Source organism: Heliconius melpomene, chromosome 17, assembly GCF_056956725.1.
Source record: "Heliconius melpomene rosina isolate 202511_hmr_F chromosome 17, ASM5695672v1, whole genome shotgun sequence".
NCBI lineage: Eukaryota > Metazoa > Arthropoda > Insecta > Lepidoptera > Nymphalidae > Heliconius > Heliconius melpomene.
Genome location: NC_140405.1, coordinates 9393394 through 9410799, shown reverse-complemented (window position 1 = coordinate 9410799; position 17406 = coordinate 9393394). Strand labels below are relative to the sequence as shown.

General features: G+C 33.1%; 3 protein-coding genes across 3 annotated transcripts; all 3 read right to left on the bottom strand.

Moving 5' to 3' along the window:
- Positions 1–6682: 6682 nt before the first annotated feature.
- Positions 6683–7902, bottom strand: LOC146530200 (gallerimycin-like). Its single transcript, XM_085201190.1, has 2 exons — positions 7552–7902; positions 6683–6857 (listed from the first exon to the last, which is right to left on the bottom strand). The coding sequence occupies exons 1-2, from the start codon at positions 7634–7636 to the stop codon at positions 6733–6735; spliced, it is 210 nt and encodes a 69-aa protein (XP_085057316.1). The 5' UTR covers positions 7637–7902; the 3' UTR covers positions 6683–6732.
- An 813-nt stretch (positions 7903–8715) lies between these two features.
- Positions 8716–9960, bottom strand: LOC146530199 (uncharacterized). Its single transcript, XM_085201189.1, has 2 exons — positions 9801–9960; positions 8716–8957 (listed from the first exon to the last, which is right to left on the bottom strand). Exons 1-2 carry the CDS (start codon positions 9883–9885, stop codon positions 8833–8835), a joined length of 210 nt encoding a protein of 69 aa, XP_085057315.1. The 5' UTR covers positions 9886–9960; the 3' UTR covers positions 8716–8832.
- A 2798-nt stretch (positions 9961–12758) lies between these two features.
- Positions 12759–13563, bottom strand: LOC146530198 (defense protein 6-like). Its single transcript, XM_085200731.1, has 2 exons — positions 13405–13563; positions 12759–12984 (listed from the first exon to the last, which is right to left on the bottom strand). The coding sequence occupies exons 1-2, from the start codon at positions 13490–13492 to the stop codon at positions 12842–12844; spliced, it is 231 nt and encodes a 76-aa protein (XP_085056857.1). The 5' UTR covers positions 13493–13563; the 3' UTR covers positions 12759–12841.
- Between the last annotated feature and the right edge of the window lie 3843 nt (positions 13564–17406).

Genomic DNA, 17406 nt, shown 5'->3' with positions numbered 1-17406 from the left:
CGAATATTCTCGCTTAAATGTTATACCTTGACATGTTTCTACAATTTGGAGGACTTTAAACATGATTTCAGTTCATCAGCTTGCTATGAACGTGGAACCACTGGCAATGTTTGGCGAAAATCTCCTGATAATAAAATCCGTAGATCTTTTAAAGTTCTTTCTAAATTCAACTGTCAAATCAAATTAAAGTGCTTAGTAAGTGATATAGTAGATGACATAGCATCTCATAAACAAAATATTTCAATTACCTGCATTTATCATCTTGATTGGGAAATCATAGCCATCTTCAACTTGCCAAAATATAATGGGATATTGCAGTGCATCATATGAGCGATGTGTTTCCTTAATACGTTGTAATCGATTATTTCACGTGACTCCAAATTTTCTCCAATTACAACAATGGCAACTTCATCGATAGAAGATGCATTAAAACATTGCACTTTTGAAAAATATAATTAGTTAATTGTATTCCTGAAATAATTTTTGTAATTGTTCAACTATTGACCTTTTCAGTGAATTGTTATGTGTACAACGTAGGTTGATTTCTTGTGGAGAATTTTTCATAAAATAAATTTACTAAGACTTGTAGTCGCTATCTGGTACTGGTAACAATAAACCTGCTCTATGATATATTTGACCTTGTAACTGTTGAGGGAAAAATGTATTGTAATGCGTATGGGCTATAATAGTTATGATTAACATACATGCAACTGCAGATACTATGACAAAACTTAAAAATTAGCATTAAATTTTCCCGAACTGCTTTTGTTACTCCAAATGAAGTCATTTGAAAGCAGTCGTTGTATTGTTGAATATTTTTTAAGAAGTGTATATGGAATATGCTCCTATTCCTAAAACCAATGAGTACAATGGCTCTGGAGGTGGAAGTTACGGTATCAATTTACACAACACAATCTATTTCCTTTGGCTTTATTTTACAATAACAATTTTTAAATTTCAATTTTTACAATAACCTTACAATATTGGCTAACTGAGTTCATAGGTCCAATAGCAACACAGCTGTAGGCACTGCTGGCATCAATTGATATATATAACAAAAAGGAGCTCGATTCAAATTTGCACCATTATCAGTAGTAGTAAACTATCGTGCTTTACGGGTCTGTCTCAATCGATTTTTTTCACGTTCATTGCAATCTTCACGTTCTGGGCAGTACGATTAGATTCTTCTGCCTAAATTTGTCCACCGCCTTATAGAAGGGATATTTAGTAAGTCACAAATACACAACACTTTATTAATTTTATAAAATTTGTGGCTTTTAGATTTAATAATGTAGATGCACATTTACAACAAAGAGACTTTTACATTTCAAGTGACATCTTACCATAGAAATATTGACAAATATTGACATTAAAAGACTGAGATCCCAGGGCCCCCAGACCTACATCATTTTAGCAAAGCTGAAATCTAATATGTACTTAAGACTGTATGCATACTCTCTAACTTAAAAAAACCTTCAGAGATAGTGCCAACTTAAAGCACACTTCCAGTTACATTAAAATAGAAATTCTCGTTTTTATATATGTTTTAAAGTAAAAAATGTATATTTCACATTCTTTCACGTGGACCTTTACTTCTGCCAAACTTCCTAAAGGTTCTTTAAAATTTAAATATATTATTTACGGACTATTTAAAGATCCCTCATATATAACCAGATCAATCCGATGGCTTCATCATTTGCCCAGAAAGAGATATACCGTTATTTTTTGCTACCTTTTAAAGGATCCTATTTTCAAATTAGTGAGTAAGCATATAATATGTAAGCATATGTCTTAACTACATGTAAGACTAATAGTCCTGGCGACTCTGGGATCTGGAGCTATAATATTTATACGATACTAACGTCAGTCAATTGTTTTGCCTTCCCGGAATCCAGCGACTAACATTTAAACTTTATAGTACGGTATTAAAGTCCAAATTGACTTTTAAGTATTAATACGGATCTTTTGTATGGGAATGTAGAAAAGTGTTGTTTTTATATCTTTTCTGGCAATTTTTTAAAGTAGGATCCAATTTTTTTTTATTTCAACAGAAAATGCTCATCACGCTGAATAACTTTTCCTAAAGCGTTGTATTGATATCTCTTATAGATTAGGCGGGCTGCTAGGGTTTCACTTCAGGTATTCGGGCTATCAAAATAAATTATAGCCTATATGTAGGCGAAGACTAATGGCTATGCGACAAAAGAAGTTTCATTTAAATCCGTCCAGTAGTTTTTGCGTTAAAGAGTCACAACAGACAGACAGACAAGAATTCCAAAAATTATATTTTTCTCTTCTATTACTTGTATAAAGTCCCCCGGAAAGGTTTTTTTTAGTTTATATTCAATGTACAGATTTTACCCCCCTTACAGTTTTATTATATATATATAGATATATAGATTTGTGTATAACATATGCATATCTATGTATAGCTTAAAATTTTATTATAAGCTTTAAAGCTTATAATTTTATTTTAAGCTTAATAATCATTTTATTAATCAATAATTACAATTCTTCAGAGAACTCGCTTCTTTATTCCTTTAATTATCTTCCATTGTATCTTTACTTCAGACGAGTGTTATCATCGACATTGGCATCCAGTCATAGTACAGTATCCACCTCTTTTGTACCCTCTCTGTTTGCACGAAGCAATGCATTCATAGAATACACAGCCAGGAGGAGGTTTCACATTTATTGTGGCTTTAGTTACTAATCTCTTTTCCATATTATTGTAGATATCTGTAAATAAGGGTGGGTATATTTATAACTTTTAGAGGAAGCCAGATAAAACGTATATAGGTATTGCTTTTTGGGTATTTATTTAGTCTAGTAATTTAATTAATACGATGTTTTACTAAATCATTCTTTTTCAGCTTCTTGCTGAATCCCAGCCTAATGTTAAGACACTCCGTTCTCCATTTTCCGAAGAATTTCGGACGTGTTGTTTGTTGAGTGATAGAACTCTACGCCGCGCTTCGCCTCGACAGTGGGGACCCACAAATTGCATTTACAGTCACGTTATGTATTTTATAATATTAGTCAAATATACGAGTATATTCAGAGTATAATACTATATTAATACGAACTGGTAGAGTCACTTTGTGCAATTAGAATCATCAAGATACCCAGAACCAAATACATCTTCACGATTGAATTACACAATTTCACTGTGAAATGATTGAACCGAGCTACGTATTTATACATTCCTTATACCAGCATGCATGCAGTATTCATAATTTAAGGCTACTAGAGAAAGTATAAGAGCAATGGCATCGTCGCACGAACTATCCATTGCGGTTTACTTTAAAAAAAATATTGGCACAAGAAATAGGAAAACAGCAATGTACGTTTAGTTAGTGTTTGTTAAAATCACATATTAGAGAGTCGCAAGACGAGTAAATATTGGACGCAAGAGGAATACCCGGAGTCAATTTCGCTAGCACAGAATTGCAAGTGATAAATTTATATCCGCGTTAAACAAATAGGGACTGTAACGTTCCCGGTGCAGAGCTTAAAGTCGTTTGTGAATGTCGCCTTTGTTTTGTTACAAATGTGTTAGAATTACTTCTGTGATAAGATTAAAGATGAAATGTTATTGTTTACCTACATCCCACTTTTGCGGAGTCTAGTTCTCGTGCTCGATTTAGGTAGTTCATGTTTACTCTAACCAATGCAATAATAGTATAAACTCTAAAATTTCGCATAGGATATTATAAATAAAAATAAATGAATAAATAAATAAATTAGCTTCACGGGGTAGGCAGAGGGAACCTAGTGTTAAGACACTCCGTTCCCCACTTTCTGCCGAATTCGAGAGGAATTGAATCAGGATATTATATATTATATTAAGAATAAATAAAATAAATTCTTACTTAGTATATACCGCATTTAGCAGGGTAGACAGGGAACCCCGTGTTAACAACATACTCCTTTCTCCACTTACTTCATTTTATTGTTAGTTTAGTTTTGTTATCAGATTAAAGAAAACAATAAAAAAAATCCGCCGTGAGAATCGAACCTCCAATCGCGAAGTTTACAGTCAGACGCAGTGTTGCTGCGCCATGACGATGTCTTTAAGCCTACATTACATAATGACAAATTACCAAGCGGCATATTTCTTATCAGCATTTGTAATATGAGCGTCTATTTTTTAACCGACTTCCCTAAGAAAAGGAGGAGGCAGTCGAATGACTGTATTGTTTTTTTTATTGACCATATTACAATTTCTCCTAAACCATGTCGCAAGTCTTTGTTGTGTGTTAAGCTTAAAATAAAATTTCTTTGAAGTCTTATTTATCACTTCAATTGAATGTTGTTTAAATAAATAAAATTCCCAGAACAAGGAACAAGGAACCTATTGCAACTTAGTAGACTGTTTATTCGGTATTGCACGTAGGTGTAATGTTTTGTTATTTTTTAAATTCACACTGTATCCTGTACGTAGCAGGAGGGAACCGGGGAATTTAGTGTTAAAACTCTCCGTTTTCATTAGGACTTCGCTGAATTCAAGCGACATTGTGCGTTGAGTGGCAGAACTAAACACCGCAGTTTGCCTCGTTATCCCAGCGAGGCAATGAAAATAACATTAAATTTTGCACTTCCTCTAGTGGGAATCTAATCAACATTCTGTCGCATTTAGTACAAGTATTAATGTTTAGTATATTATAATAGGTAATCATTAAATTGTTTCTTTTAATTGTCTAGATTTTTTACATTTTTTATAAGCTTCTCGCTGTGAGCCGCATATAGTAGGGTAGGTTGAGGGAACCTAATATTAAGATACACCTCTTTTTCCTCTCAAATTTGGACACCTTGTGTGTTGATTATGGAAACAACGGAACTTCTTGTAGTGTATACCATATATAGTAATAATTCTTACCCTCAAGTGAGAATCGACTTCCCAACAGTACCGATTCCAGTCAGATGTTATACTGCTGGGCAAGAACGATTATAAATTAATTATTTCCCTGAATAATTGTATTCTCTGACCAAGGATTCCCCTTTTATTGCATCGTCTTAAAAACTAATATTGAGTCATAGAAGGTCATTGACTTTAATACCGACTAAGTTTTTGCGTTAAATTATAAGTGTATTATAATTAACCCAAAATAATTACTACGCAGGCTATTTTGATGCGGCGGAATAACGTTTGGCTTTTCGCTACTTTGGCTAAGCAATGGTCGTAGGTTCATTCTAGGTAACACGAAATGTTTTGAAAATTTGAATAGAACGAGAGGAACAAACTGTCTTAATAATAGGTTCCCTCTGTCCACCCGGCTTTATAAATAAATAACTATGTTAATAAATTAACGCAACATCTATGCCGTATTTGAACCAAACAAAAGGTCTATCCATATCTTTCAAGAAAAGGCTTTGGTGAAAGGTTGGGTAAAGTAAGTGCGTCCTGCAATTTGTCCCAATTGTTGACTATATATCTTGGACTATGGGTAGGTGGATCATTTATAGCAAGACTTGGTTTAATTGCCCAAAGCCTACAAGAACTTGTATATATATATACATGTGAGTTTAGCTGTCATGATTAGGGAACATGGGAACATTTAGGGAACATGGAAACATTTAGGGAACATGGGAACATAGTGTTAAGACACTTCGTTCCCCACTTTTCGCATAATTATGCAGGCATTGCGTCTTGAGTGGCAGGACTTTACGCCACGCGTTGTCTCGTTACCAGTTTATTAATGTAATAGAACACAAAATAATTAAAATTTTTGTTTGTTTGTCTTTGCATGCTAATATCAGAAACATTAGATTGAAAGATTAATCGGTTCATTAATTTTTGTTCGTCAACGTTTCTGTAAAAAAACTTTTTTATAGAATTCGCTGAAATTGTACGTTTCATTGTATTGATATTTTTCTTACATTATAAAGTTATTAATAAATATTTGTGTAGATGAAGTAGGTGAAGCCACGAGCGGGTCGCTAGCAAATATAATAGATATAATTCAAAGTAAGTACAACAAGATTCTCATTTTTATCAGAGGTTATCAAGATATACATACTTACTAAGGAGGAGGTCGCGGGTTACTTCCCGTCACGTCAGTACAGATTGTTTATTTAATCATAATGATATTATGTATATTCTAATTTATCTATTATATACTGACAGCGATCAATTGCACAGAGTGTGACTGTAAAACCGACTGGTTGTGGGTTCGATCCCCTCTTGAGGAGATGAAATATTTATTTAAATTTATATTTCCCTTTCTTCGCTCCGGTGTCGAGGCAAAGCGCGGCGTTGAGTTCTGTCACTCAACATGCAATGCCTCCTGAATTCGGCAGAAAGTGGGGAACGGAATGTCTTACCACTAGGTTATTTCTGCCTACCCTGGTGTGTGCGGGATACAGCGTGAAGCTGATTTTGATTTAATTTATAATTAATATAAAATTATCCGTATTACATCAAAAGAACTAGACGCTATATTACTTAAAGTAAATTTCTATATTTGTAGGTTGAAATGGTAAATTGCGATGTGATCTTAATTAGATTTCTTTGTGCACACAAAAATGTGGGAGCTGGGTTGTCATATAAAAATAATCAAAAGTTATTACAATACATTATATTTATTAAATCTTCTTAACTAAATAGGAAACAAAAAATAATTATAATATATCAAATTTTCTTTTACATTTATAAATACTAGCTGAGTAATAATATCATATATATATATATATATATATGTTATATACATATATATGGAGTATAATTATATGTTAATAGCAGGAACATCCTATGATAGCACAGTAGCCAGCACTGAAGCCTCGTCTTCTGCAGTTGGAAATACACTCCCAAAGAATGCATCCAGATCCAGTTTGCCGTTTCATTAGATTGTGGAAACCTAAAGCAAGTAACGGTGTTAGTAAAGTTAAATTCCGCCTGTTAACACGCAATATTTTTAAGAATTTGACGAAAAGTGGCGAACTAAAGTGTCTTAATGGGAACGGAGTGTTTTAATACTAAATTTCAACTCGATATCTCCAAGCGTTTAAAGACTCTTGAGAGACAGACAGACGGACAAAGTGATCTTTTAAGGGTTCCTTTTTTTCTTTAAAAGTACGGAACCCTAAAAACGTTATTATATATGGTATATTTGCGAAATGTCACATCCTACGCATGATAATTGTAGTTTATTGGTATACAGAAATTAAGAGATATTTCTACTGTACAGTACTTAGCCCTTTCGAAAAAAAAACTCTACAGTTACGGTCTTGAGGTCATGATACTCAACACACAAAGCCACGAGTGGAAAAAGGGAATGAAGAGAATGATAATTAACTGGTTTTCTTGCTTTTCCCTGATAATGAAATACTGTCCCGTAGTACATAAAAATAAAACAAGTATATATCAATTGAATCTCATGATTGTAAATAATCAGTGTCTATTTGCGAGTGGTAGAGGCTACCAGAGTTGTAAATAATTTAACATTATAAACTTTATGGATTGAATACAAAAGTAAAACTTAGCTTTACCTAAAGCTCACGAGAAGCAGATCACGAAATAATTTAATATTAATGAAAAAAGTTGGTACTTACTAGGAGTTTCTTCAGGCTCGTAGCAATGTGCTATAGCGGCCAAAGCCAGCACGAGGAACAACGCGAGGAGTACACACGTCTTCATGATTTATACAATCATCAGCTGCTAGTGATACACTTATATATGCAGTTCCTTATAAATACTTTTAATTGCAATTATTTATTACTTTGATAACGTTTAAATGAATGTATACATTGCTAGTTTTATCCCCGCCATTGGTGACGTTAATTTGACTTACATCTTTGGTGACGCCGGTCTCACAGACCGGGCTGCCGGTTTATTAATAGACTGTATAATAATATAGCAAAATAAAAATAAAAGAAGAACGTACCTTTGCTAATTTTACAAATTAAAACTAAAACCGGTCTGATATACCACACGCCACATACAAGTCATCAATGGCGGGGGAAAAAGCTGCCGTTTTCTTAGTTGGCAATCAATGGATACGTATCAAATTAATTATTGCACATTTAGGCGTAAGCTTTCCGGTACACTCGCTTTTTACTTAGTTCATATCGGGTAAAAAGAGAGTTACCCGAGGATGACTCGTCCACCATAAAATAAAGGAAAAAATATGAGTAGCAGTTAATTCAATTAAATAATAAGCTTCATGCTGTAAATACTTAGTAAGGAGAAGCTCGCGGGTTACTTCCCGTCACGTCAGTAAAGATTGTTTATTTAGTCATAATTATATTATGTATTTTCTAATTAATCTATTATATACTGACAGCGATCAATTGCAGCGAGTCGTGGCCCAGATGCACAGAGTGTGACTGTAAAACCGACTGGTTGTGGGTTCGATCCCCACTCGAGGAGATGAAATATTTATTTAAATTTATATTTCCCTTTTTTCGCTCTAGTGTCGAGGCAAAGCGTTGAGTTCTGTCACTCAACATGCAATGCCTCCTGATTTCGACAGAAAGTGGGGACCGGAGTGTCTTAACACTAGGTTATCTCTGCCTACCCTGCTGTGTGCGGGATACAGCGTGAAGCTGATTTTAATTTAATTTATAATTAATATAAAATTATCCGTATTACATCAAAATAACTAGACGCTATATTACTTAAAGTAAATTTCGATATTTCGATATGTGATCTTAATTGGATTTCTTTGTGCACACAAAAATGTGGGAGCTGGGTAGTCATATAAAAATAATCAAAAGTTATTACAATATATTATATTTATTAAATCTTCGTAACTAAATAGGAAACAAAAATAATTATAATATATCAATTTTTTCTCTTATATTTATAAATATTAGCTGGAGTATAACTATATGTTAATAGCAGGAACATCCTGTGAAAGCACAGTAGCCACCACTGAAGCCTCGTCTTCTGCAGTTGGAAGCGCACTCCCAAAGAGTGCATCCGGATCTAATTTGCCGTTTCATTAGATTGTGGAAACCTAAAGCAAGTAAGTAACGTTGTTAGTCAGAAATACCAAAAACAAATGTCTGAGTAATAATTTGAGTTAATAATTAAAAGTGTTTGAGTAATAATTTTATTATGAGTCCAGTTATGGGGAACAACATATTTTCATTTCCTCGTTCTGGTCCGGTAATGCAAAGCGCGGCCTGTTAACACGCAATGTTTTCAAGAATTTGACGAAAAATGGAGAACTGAAGTGTCTTAGTGGGGGCGGAGTGTTTCAACACTAAATTTCCACTCGATGTCTCCAAGCGTTCCTGAGACAAAGGCTCTTGAGAGACAGAAAGACTAATAACAAACTGATCTTAATCTGAATCTAAGGGTTCCTTTTTTCCCTTAAAAGTACGGAACCCTAAAAACGTTATTATGTATGGTATACTTGGGAAGTGTCACATTATACACATGATAATTGTAGTTTGTTGGTATACAGAAATCAAGAGATACTTCTACTGTACAGTACTTAGCCCTTTCGAAAAAAAACTCTACAGTTACGGTCTTGAGGTCATAATGCTCAACACACAATGTCATAAGTGGAAAAAGGGAATGAAGAGAATGATAATTAACTGGTTTTCTTGCTTTTGCCTAATAATGAAATACTGTCTCGTAGTACATAAAATAAAAAAAGTATATATCAATTGAATCTCATGATTGTAAATAATCAGTGTCTATTTGCGAGTGCTGGAGGCTACCAGAGTTATAAATAATTTTACATTAAGAAACTTTATGGAATGAATACAAAAGTAAAACTTAGCTTTACCTAAAGCTCACGAGAAGAAGATCACGAAATAATTTAATATTAATAAAAAAAGTTGGTACTTACTAGGAGTTTCTTCAGGTTCGTAGCAATATGCTGTAGCGGCCATAGCCAGCACGAGGAACAACGCGAGGAGTACACACGACTTCATGATTGTATAAAGCAGCTGCTAGTGATCAACTTATATATGCAGTTCCTTATAAATACTTTTAATTGCAATTATTTATTACTTTGATAACATTTTAATGAATGCATACATTGCTAGTTTATCCCCGCTATTGGTTACGTTAATTTGACTTACATCTTAGGTGACGCCGGTCTCACAGACCGGGCTGCTGAGTTATTAATTGACTCTATAATAATATAGTAAAATAAGAATAAAAGAAGAACGTTCTTTTGCTAATTTTACAAATTAAAACTCAAACCGGTCTGATAGACATATACGTCATCAATGGCGGGGAAAAAGCTGCCGTTTTCTTAGTTGGCAATCAATGGATACGTCTCAAATTAATTATTGCACATTTAAGCGTAAGCTCGCCGGCACATTCGCTTTTTACTTAATTCATATCTGGTAAAAAGGGAGTTACCCGAGGTTGACTCGTCTACCATAAAATAAAGGAAAAAAAATGAGTAGCAGTTAATTCAACTAAATAATCAGCTTCATGCTGTATCCCGGACTCAGCAGGGTAGGCAGAGGGAACCTAATGTTAAAACACTCCGTTCCCCAGTTTTCGCGTGTTAAGTGGCGGTACTCAACACGGGGCTTTTGCCTTAATTAAAATATTAAAAAATAATAATTCTTTCTCTCGAGTGGGATCGAACTCACAACTGTCGCATAATAGTCACACCTTTGTGCCCCTGCGCCATGGCGGCCTTTACAAATAAATCAAATAATATGGAAAAAGAAAATAAAAATAATATTTGTGGAGTACAGGGTTTGTATTGCAAAGTGTAATATTTAATCATAGATAAGATTATCGCTTTGTTATTGTTTAGATATTGCATTAACTAGAAATTGTAAGTGTCTGTGTATCTTGAGTAAACTTGACAATTTTCCTGTACATTTCACAGAAATTTTTGACTTATATGACGAACAAATTTGTTCAAGTATGTACTCAACTCAATCCATACCTATATTATAAATTCGAAAGTAAATTCAGTCTGTCTGTCTGTCTGTCTGTCAAACCGCTAATTTAATTGTGATAAAATACTCATATAGAGATACTTGAGGGTCTCGGGATGAACATAGGATACTTATATTTGACATGCAATTTATTCCGCCATGTTAATAACAACCGTCGCTAACGACCGTTGCTAAGCAACGATTTGCAAAGTTTGTTGTTAGAAAACGTCACCCAAAATGAGTTTGCTTAACGCATCTCTCTATTGAAAACTGAAAATAATTTCATAAATATATTTAATTTATTCGTATAGTTCAAGCGGACGTAGTTCGGATCCACTAGTTTATGATAAATCTCTTCAGATTATAATATTTATGTTTTAATATTTTTTTAGCTTGGCAGAGGGAACTTGGGAACCTAGTGTTAAGACACTTTGTTCCCATTAAGGCATTTTCGTTCCCCAACTTCTGCCGAATTCTCGAGGTATAAGTAGTGCGTGGCGGAGCTCAATGCCTCGCTCTGCATCGTTATCAGAGTGAGTAAATGAAAATATTTAATATTTTATATCCTACTGTGGGAATCGATCCCACAACCTGTCTCGTTTATCTCATTGGCCTCAGTATTACTTTTGCCGAAAAATTAAAATATATGACTTGTTTTTTCTGCAGCAGGATATTTCTTTTTGCTCTGTGTTTAAATATTATTAAATGCCGCCCAAAAACGTACTTGTTTTACAACCAATAAAATTCTAAACGTTTACCAAAATGGATAAATGGGCACCAAACGTTACCTAAAATATTAGTAAATAAAGCCAATTTTTCTTATTATCGACTGCCATAAAAATATACAATGAACGTCTTTAAAAATTACTTTGTCAGAGATGCTAGCAACAATATAAGAATTTTGAAGTGACCCGATGAGAGCATGGCTTCGTTGGTCAGAGAACAAATATACATCCTAAAAAACTAATAAACACGTAAAAAAATTAAGACATCACTCCAGAGCTTAAATCACTACAAGGTCAAAGCTTTTATTTTTTTTTATTTATCAGTCAGCATTTGTGTAAAGTATGTACCTATTTTAGGTACTATCTTTATTATTACATTAATTTATTTTCGTTCTTATTTCTAGCTGCTGCTTTGTCTTGCGCATAGTGGGGTGGGCAGAAGGAACTTGGGGACCTTGTATTAAGATATTTTCATTTCACAATTTCATAATAATTGCTTTAGATAAAGGAAATATGTAAAAATCTCCCCACACAGATGCTGACAACATATTTTATGCAGGTAATGTAAGTTGTGGTAAGCACATTAGGATTTCGACGTAGCTTGAGAGCGCAAAAGGCGTGAGTTCAAATTCAGCTATGTAAAATTTTTATAAGTTTTATAAACAAATATTACTTTTAAGTGTGAAACTAAAAAAAATATTAGAGAATGGACTTCTAAGATGTTGTAATATGTAGAGACTTATCATAGATTCAGTTTAGTATATTATGCTTGAATAATTCATTTGACGTCACGTGACGTCCAAAATTTCTGTGAAATGTACAGGAAAATTGTCAAGTTTACTCAATAACTCAAAACTTAAAAACTCTTTTCATTAAACGTGAAACGGCATTAAAAAAAAACAATAGAAATGTTCTTACAATCATAGCCCTCATATCTGAATTAATTACTATTGAACTTTAAAATGGTTAGTGTTAAAATTTTTCATATGCAAATCGTTAATTTGGGGATTCCATGGTTTTTGTTAGTAGTAAATATTTTAATTTATTTACTTTAAGTTTCATATACTTTTTATGTGACATGCTATTTTATGGTTGACCGTAGTTATAAATATAAAAAGAATAATATTTTATTAAATATATTTTTACAGCAGGGGCTAAACAAATTAAAGAAATAAATTACCATAAAATAAATATTTATTCTTATACACTAAATAGGCAATTTAATACTAATTCTCATATAAATACAATATTTAATATATTCAGTAGCATTGGCATCCAGTGAAGGCACAGTAACCGCCTTTAAACCCGCGTCGTATGCAGTTGGAATTGCATTCCCAGAGCGCACAACGAGGGTACATCGAGCCAATCGGCTTAATTTGCCGTTTCAGCAAATTGTGAATTTCTGTAACGAAATAACATTGGGTATCATTTTAATATATGCATATAGATATTGATGTTAGTAATGTGACATTTTAAAGCTTATATTTTTTGGAGCTTCGCGCTGTTTTCCGCATGTAACAGGGTAGGCAGAGAGATGATAGTGTTAAGACTCTCCGTTCTCTACTTTCTGTCGAATTTTCGAGGCATTGTGTGTTGATTGGTGGAATTCAACGCGGAGCTGCTTGCCAGCCAGTGCGAAGAGATTAATATATAATAATTATTATTCCTCGAGTTCTATCAATCAATGCTTCGAATTCAAATGCAAAGCGGAGAACGGAGTGTCTTGACGCTAGGTCTTCTCTGTAACTCTAAATACGGGAACTCTGCTAAATACGGGAAAAGAGTGATAGTGAAAAAATAAAGTTAACAAAATTTTACTTACTAGGTACATCTTCATTGGCCTCGGAGCTTTGGGCAACTGCCACAAAAGCCACCACCAGGAACAAAGCAAGGACTACACACGCCTTCATGATTGTAACAGGAATGTATGGAACTGTAAGAGATACAGCCTTTATATGAGACTTTTACCTCCCAACTACCATATTATTTTGTTTCAAAGAGAAACGCACTTACATTACGGATACGGATTTTTTATCTTTTTATTACATTGATGCTTTAATAAGAAGTTTTTTGTCTAAGTACTAACAGTGTAAGGCAATGTAATCGATCCATGTATAAACATTCAAATATAGTACATTAAAGATGCAGGGAATACCCCTAGTCCCGCTATGAGGCAGCGCTACAAAGAGGTATGTTTTTAAATGAGTTAATTAAAAAGCGACTGTAATTCATGAATAATAAAGTTTTATTTAAATTGCATTCCAGTCTTCTTACTAATAGCTGATAAGATTAACCGTAATGTTGATTCGCACACATATTCTACTTTTTAGAAATGTTAAGTATATTTAATTACTTATCTAAAGGATTTCAATTGTGTATATTCAGATTATTTTATTATTTTCCTGTTTGTGAAACTTGTTACAATTTGAACAAGTTTTTGTATGAGATTTTCGATATTAGTAAATATTATAATATTTCGATCTCAGTTAAATATGTCGAAGTTTTAATATTGGAGGGTCTCAGTTTGCAATCTGTCCATCTGTCTGTATGTCAATTCTGAACTATATTACAAAAATATAGTATGTATTTTTTTGTGCCGATCTGTCTACTAAGGCATAGGTTGAGCAGCGTTAAGTTTTACTTAAATAAGACTCTAGAATGTGCAAAAAGTGAAATGGAATAGATTTTTTTTATCATTCTACTTCCTACTTCTAAATCCTAGTCTAATATTTCTGGACGTCTGGCAGGATGTACATGATATTAAAAAACGCATTTGTTTGATCTGTCGAATATAGCACAGTGTAATGCTCTGTCATATGGCATGCCATAATTTATCCATGAGGAGAAAATGGAAAGTTAAAATAAAATTTCAGTGACTCTATTCTTTTTATAAAATAAATAATGACTAATCTATATTATTCATTATTTAAATAACAACACAAATATGAGTAAAATAATTTACATTACTTTTAAGGAAAATCAAACTTGTATGTAATTAAATTAGCATTTTTTTGTAGTAACAACTTAATTAAGCAATGCGCTTACGCTTTACATAAACTTCGTACACACATGTAAAATGTACAAATTTTTTGTGATAATAATTTCGTTTTTTTTCTTTTAAGTTTCTAATGAAACCAAAAGGGAATTACCTTATTTATTTAATTAAATAATTTTGCTTAATTGCTACATTAGTTTTAAAATTGCTTTGATAATATTATTTGTTTGGCCTTAGTTTGGTGGAACTTACCGCCGCGTTTGGTTTACCAGAGAAGGAAAACAAAAAAATTTTGGCTTTGGATTTAAACCTTTGGTCTGGGTTTTAGTGCTAAGACACTCCGTTCCCATTAAAATACTTCCGATCCCCAACTTCTGCCGAAATCCGTTGACATTGCCTATTTAGTGGCGGACCTCAACAAACTACAGCAGCTGTGCCTCGTTATCAGAGCTAAGAAATAAAAAAATATTTAATCTCCCTTCCCTCTTGTGGGGATCGAACACAATCTGACCCCCCTTTGTGCCCCTGCACCACAAACGCCTCATCATGTTCTGAAAATATCGGGTGTTTGTACCAATAAATAAAATAAAAAAAAAACGAAACTAACTTACTTTATAAATTAACAAAAGGATCAATACAACTACGAGTATAGATTTTTTGTATTTATAGGCAATCGAAAAGGTACAATTAATGGCAAAAGAAATAGCTTCTTGGCTATGCCTTTTACGTGTAATCCCATCCAATTCTCTGGCACTGGCGGCTGGCACTCTAGTACCTAAGTGCGTTGTGCAATTTGTCCCGATTGTCGACTGTATATCTCGGGTTACGAGCAGCATCATTCATTTTACCCAACCATTACTGGTTTGTACTACAACTTGTGCTAAACTTGAACAATAACGATCTATTGTTATATTTTCTAATAACATTAATAATAGAAATATTTCATAATTTAAATTTAATTTTTAAAGTTAAAATATTGGTGTTTCTTAACTATGATACTAAAGTTTAGATTAAATTAGTCAAAATACCTCATTTCCTTCCCCATTGGGAAATGCTTAAATAACCAATAACCCTGTATTTTATAAGATAGCAATAGATTTCAAATAAACTTTTCCCACTTATAAATTATTTATTCGGTAGGTTATGCATCGATGTCGTCGAATATTTATTTTATTTTTCTGCTTGCTGTATTTAGCATGTAGCAGGGTAGGCAGAGGGAGAGCCTAGTGTTAAGACACTTCAATCCCCACTCTCTGCTAAATTATGTGAGCATTGCGCTTAACAGAGCGGCGGAACTAAATTGAGTTTAGCGCTTTTGGCTCGACACTAGGGCTAAGAAATAAAAACATTTATAAATAATAATCAAATTCAAATGCATTGAAAACTAACTATAAAAGTTAATAATCATCATCAAATCAGCCTTTTCGGGTCCACTGCTGGACAAAGGCCTCTTGCAGGGTGTGCCAAAGCTTCCCACCCTCCGCCTTCCGCATCCAGTCGAAGCCAGCAACCTTCTTCAGGTCGTCGGCTATAAAAGTTAATACCACAAAACAAAAAAATCTTAATTTAATTACACTTAAATTTCAAAGGAATCTCCAAATAACTATAAATGGTATATGTTTCAATATCATATTTAATTGTATTTCTGAATAGTTTCCTGTATTTCAATATCATACCTTATTTAATTCTATTTCTGATTAATTTAAAAGAAAGAAAGAAATAATATTATTCTTATTATTTCTTTACTAAGTCACAATTTAAAAGTGCGAGATTAAAACAATAACCGGGATCCGACAAGCAGGCGAGACTTAGATAAGTTAATTTATTTTCCGCTTTAGAAGCGGATATACTTATCTTCTAAGCTCTAAGTGAATGTAATAGTTTGAAGTGTTTATACTGGAGTGCATCTTATTTTTAACTGTTTTTGTCGTGTTGACACTAACATTTAATTATATAAGGTAATAGAATTCTGTACATTTTGTAATTTACCATTTGATTTTGCTCGTAATAGAACTGAAATGTCGTATTAGAACAAGTTTAGTTTAGTTTAGTAGTTTATTTAGATTCCGCAGGAATTCCAGGATAGAAAAGATATCTTTATGCTGCTCCATAACTTTTTCTATCTTTTAGTGTTATGAACATCGGTTTAGCTGGTCTTAAGATTATCCTGAACATACAGAAAAAAAATGTTCTATTTTTGTGTTACCACAACACATATGTACATAACACATCGTGTAAATAATTATATGCACTTAGAAAAATTAATAATTAAATTTTATTTTTATGTATATAGATACAGTGAGAACGTATGGTCCGTTAAAATAAGTAGCGAAATGTATTTTCTAAGAGCCCATTTCTCACTTTGGAGTTTGCCTCTAAAATATAAGGTATAATATACCAGGTGGAAGCGACAGCGCTCCTTAAGCGGGAGCAGCATATAGGGAACAAAATTTCAAACCCATATCTTAAAAAAAATAATCAAAAAAACGAAATTAATGTCATAAAAAATTAAGTAATCTAAAAACAATAATATTACTGCTTTATTATTCTTATAATAAAGTGTCTTCTTAACTCTTAATAATGGAAGTAGAATATCAATACACCTTTAGAAAATGAATAAAAGGGAAGCGCATCGATTTATCCTCCGCTGCTTAGTACGGAGACACTGTCTCGTTACGTTCTACAGTAAATTTATGTCATGAAGTACTTAATAGATTTTTTTTATATAAATAAATTTAAATTTTGCATCTATCGTTTGCTATATATTGTTTCTATGTATATTATTGGTGATATCGTCAACTGTTTTCTATGAAGTCCGTTTTCCATGAA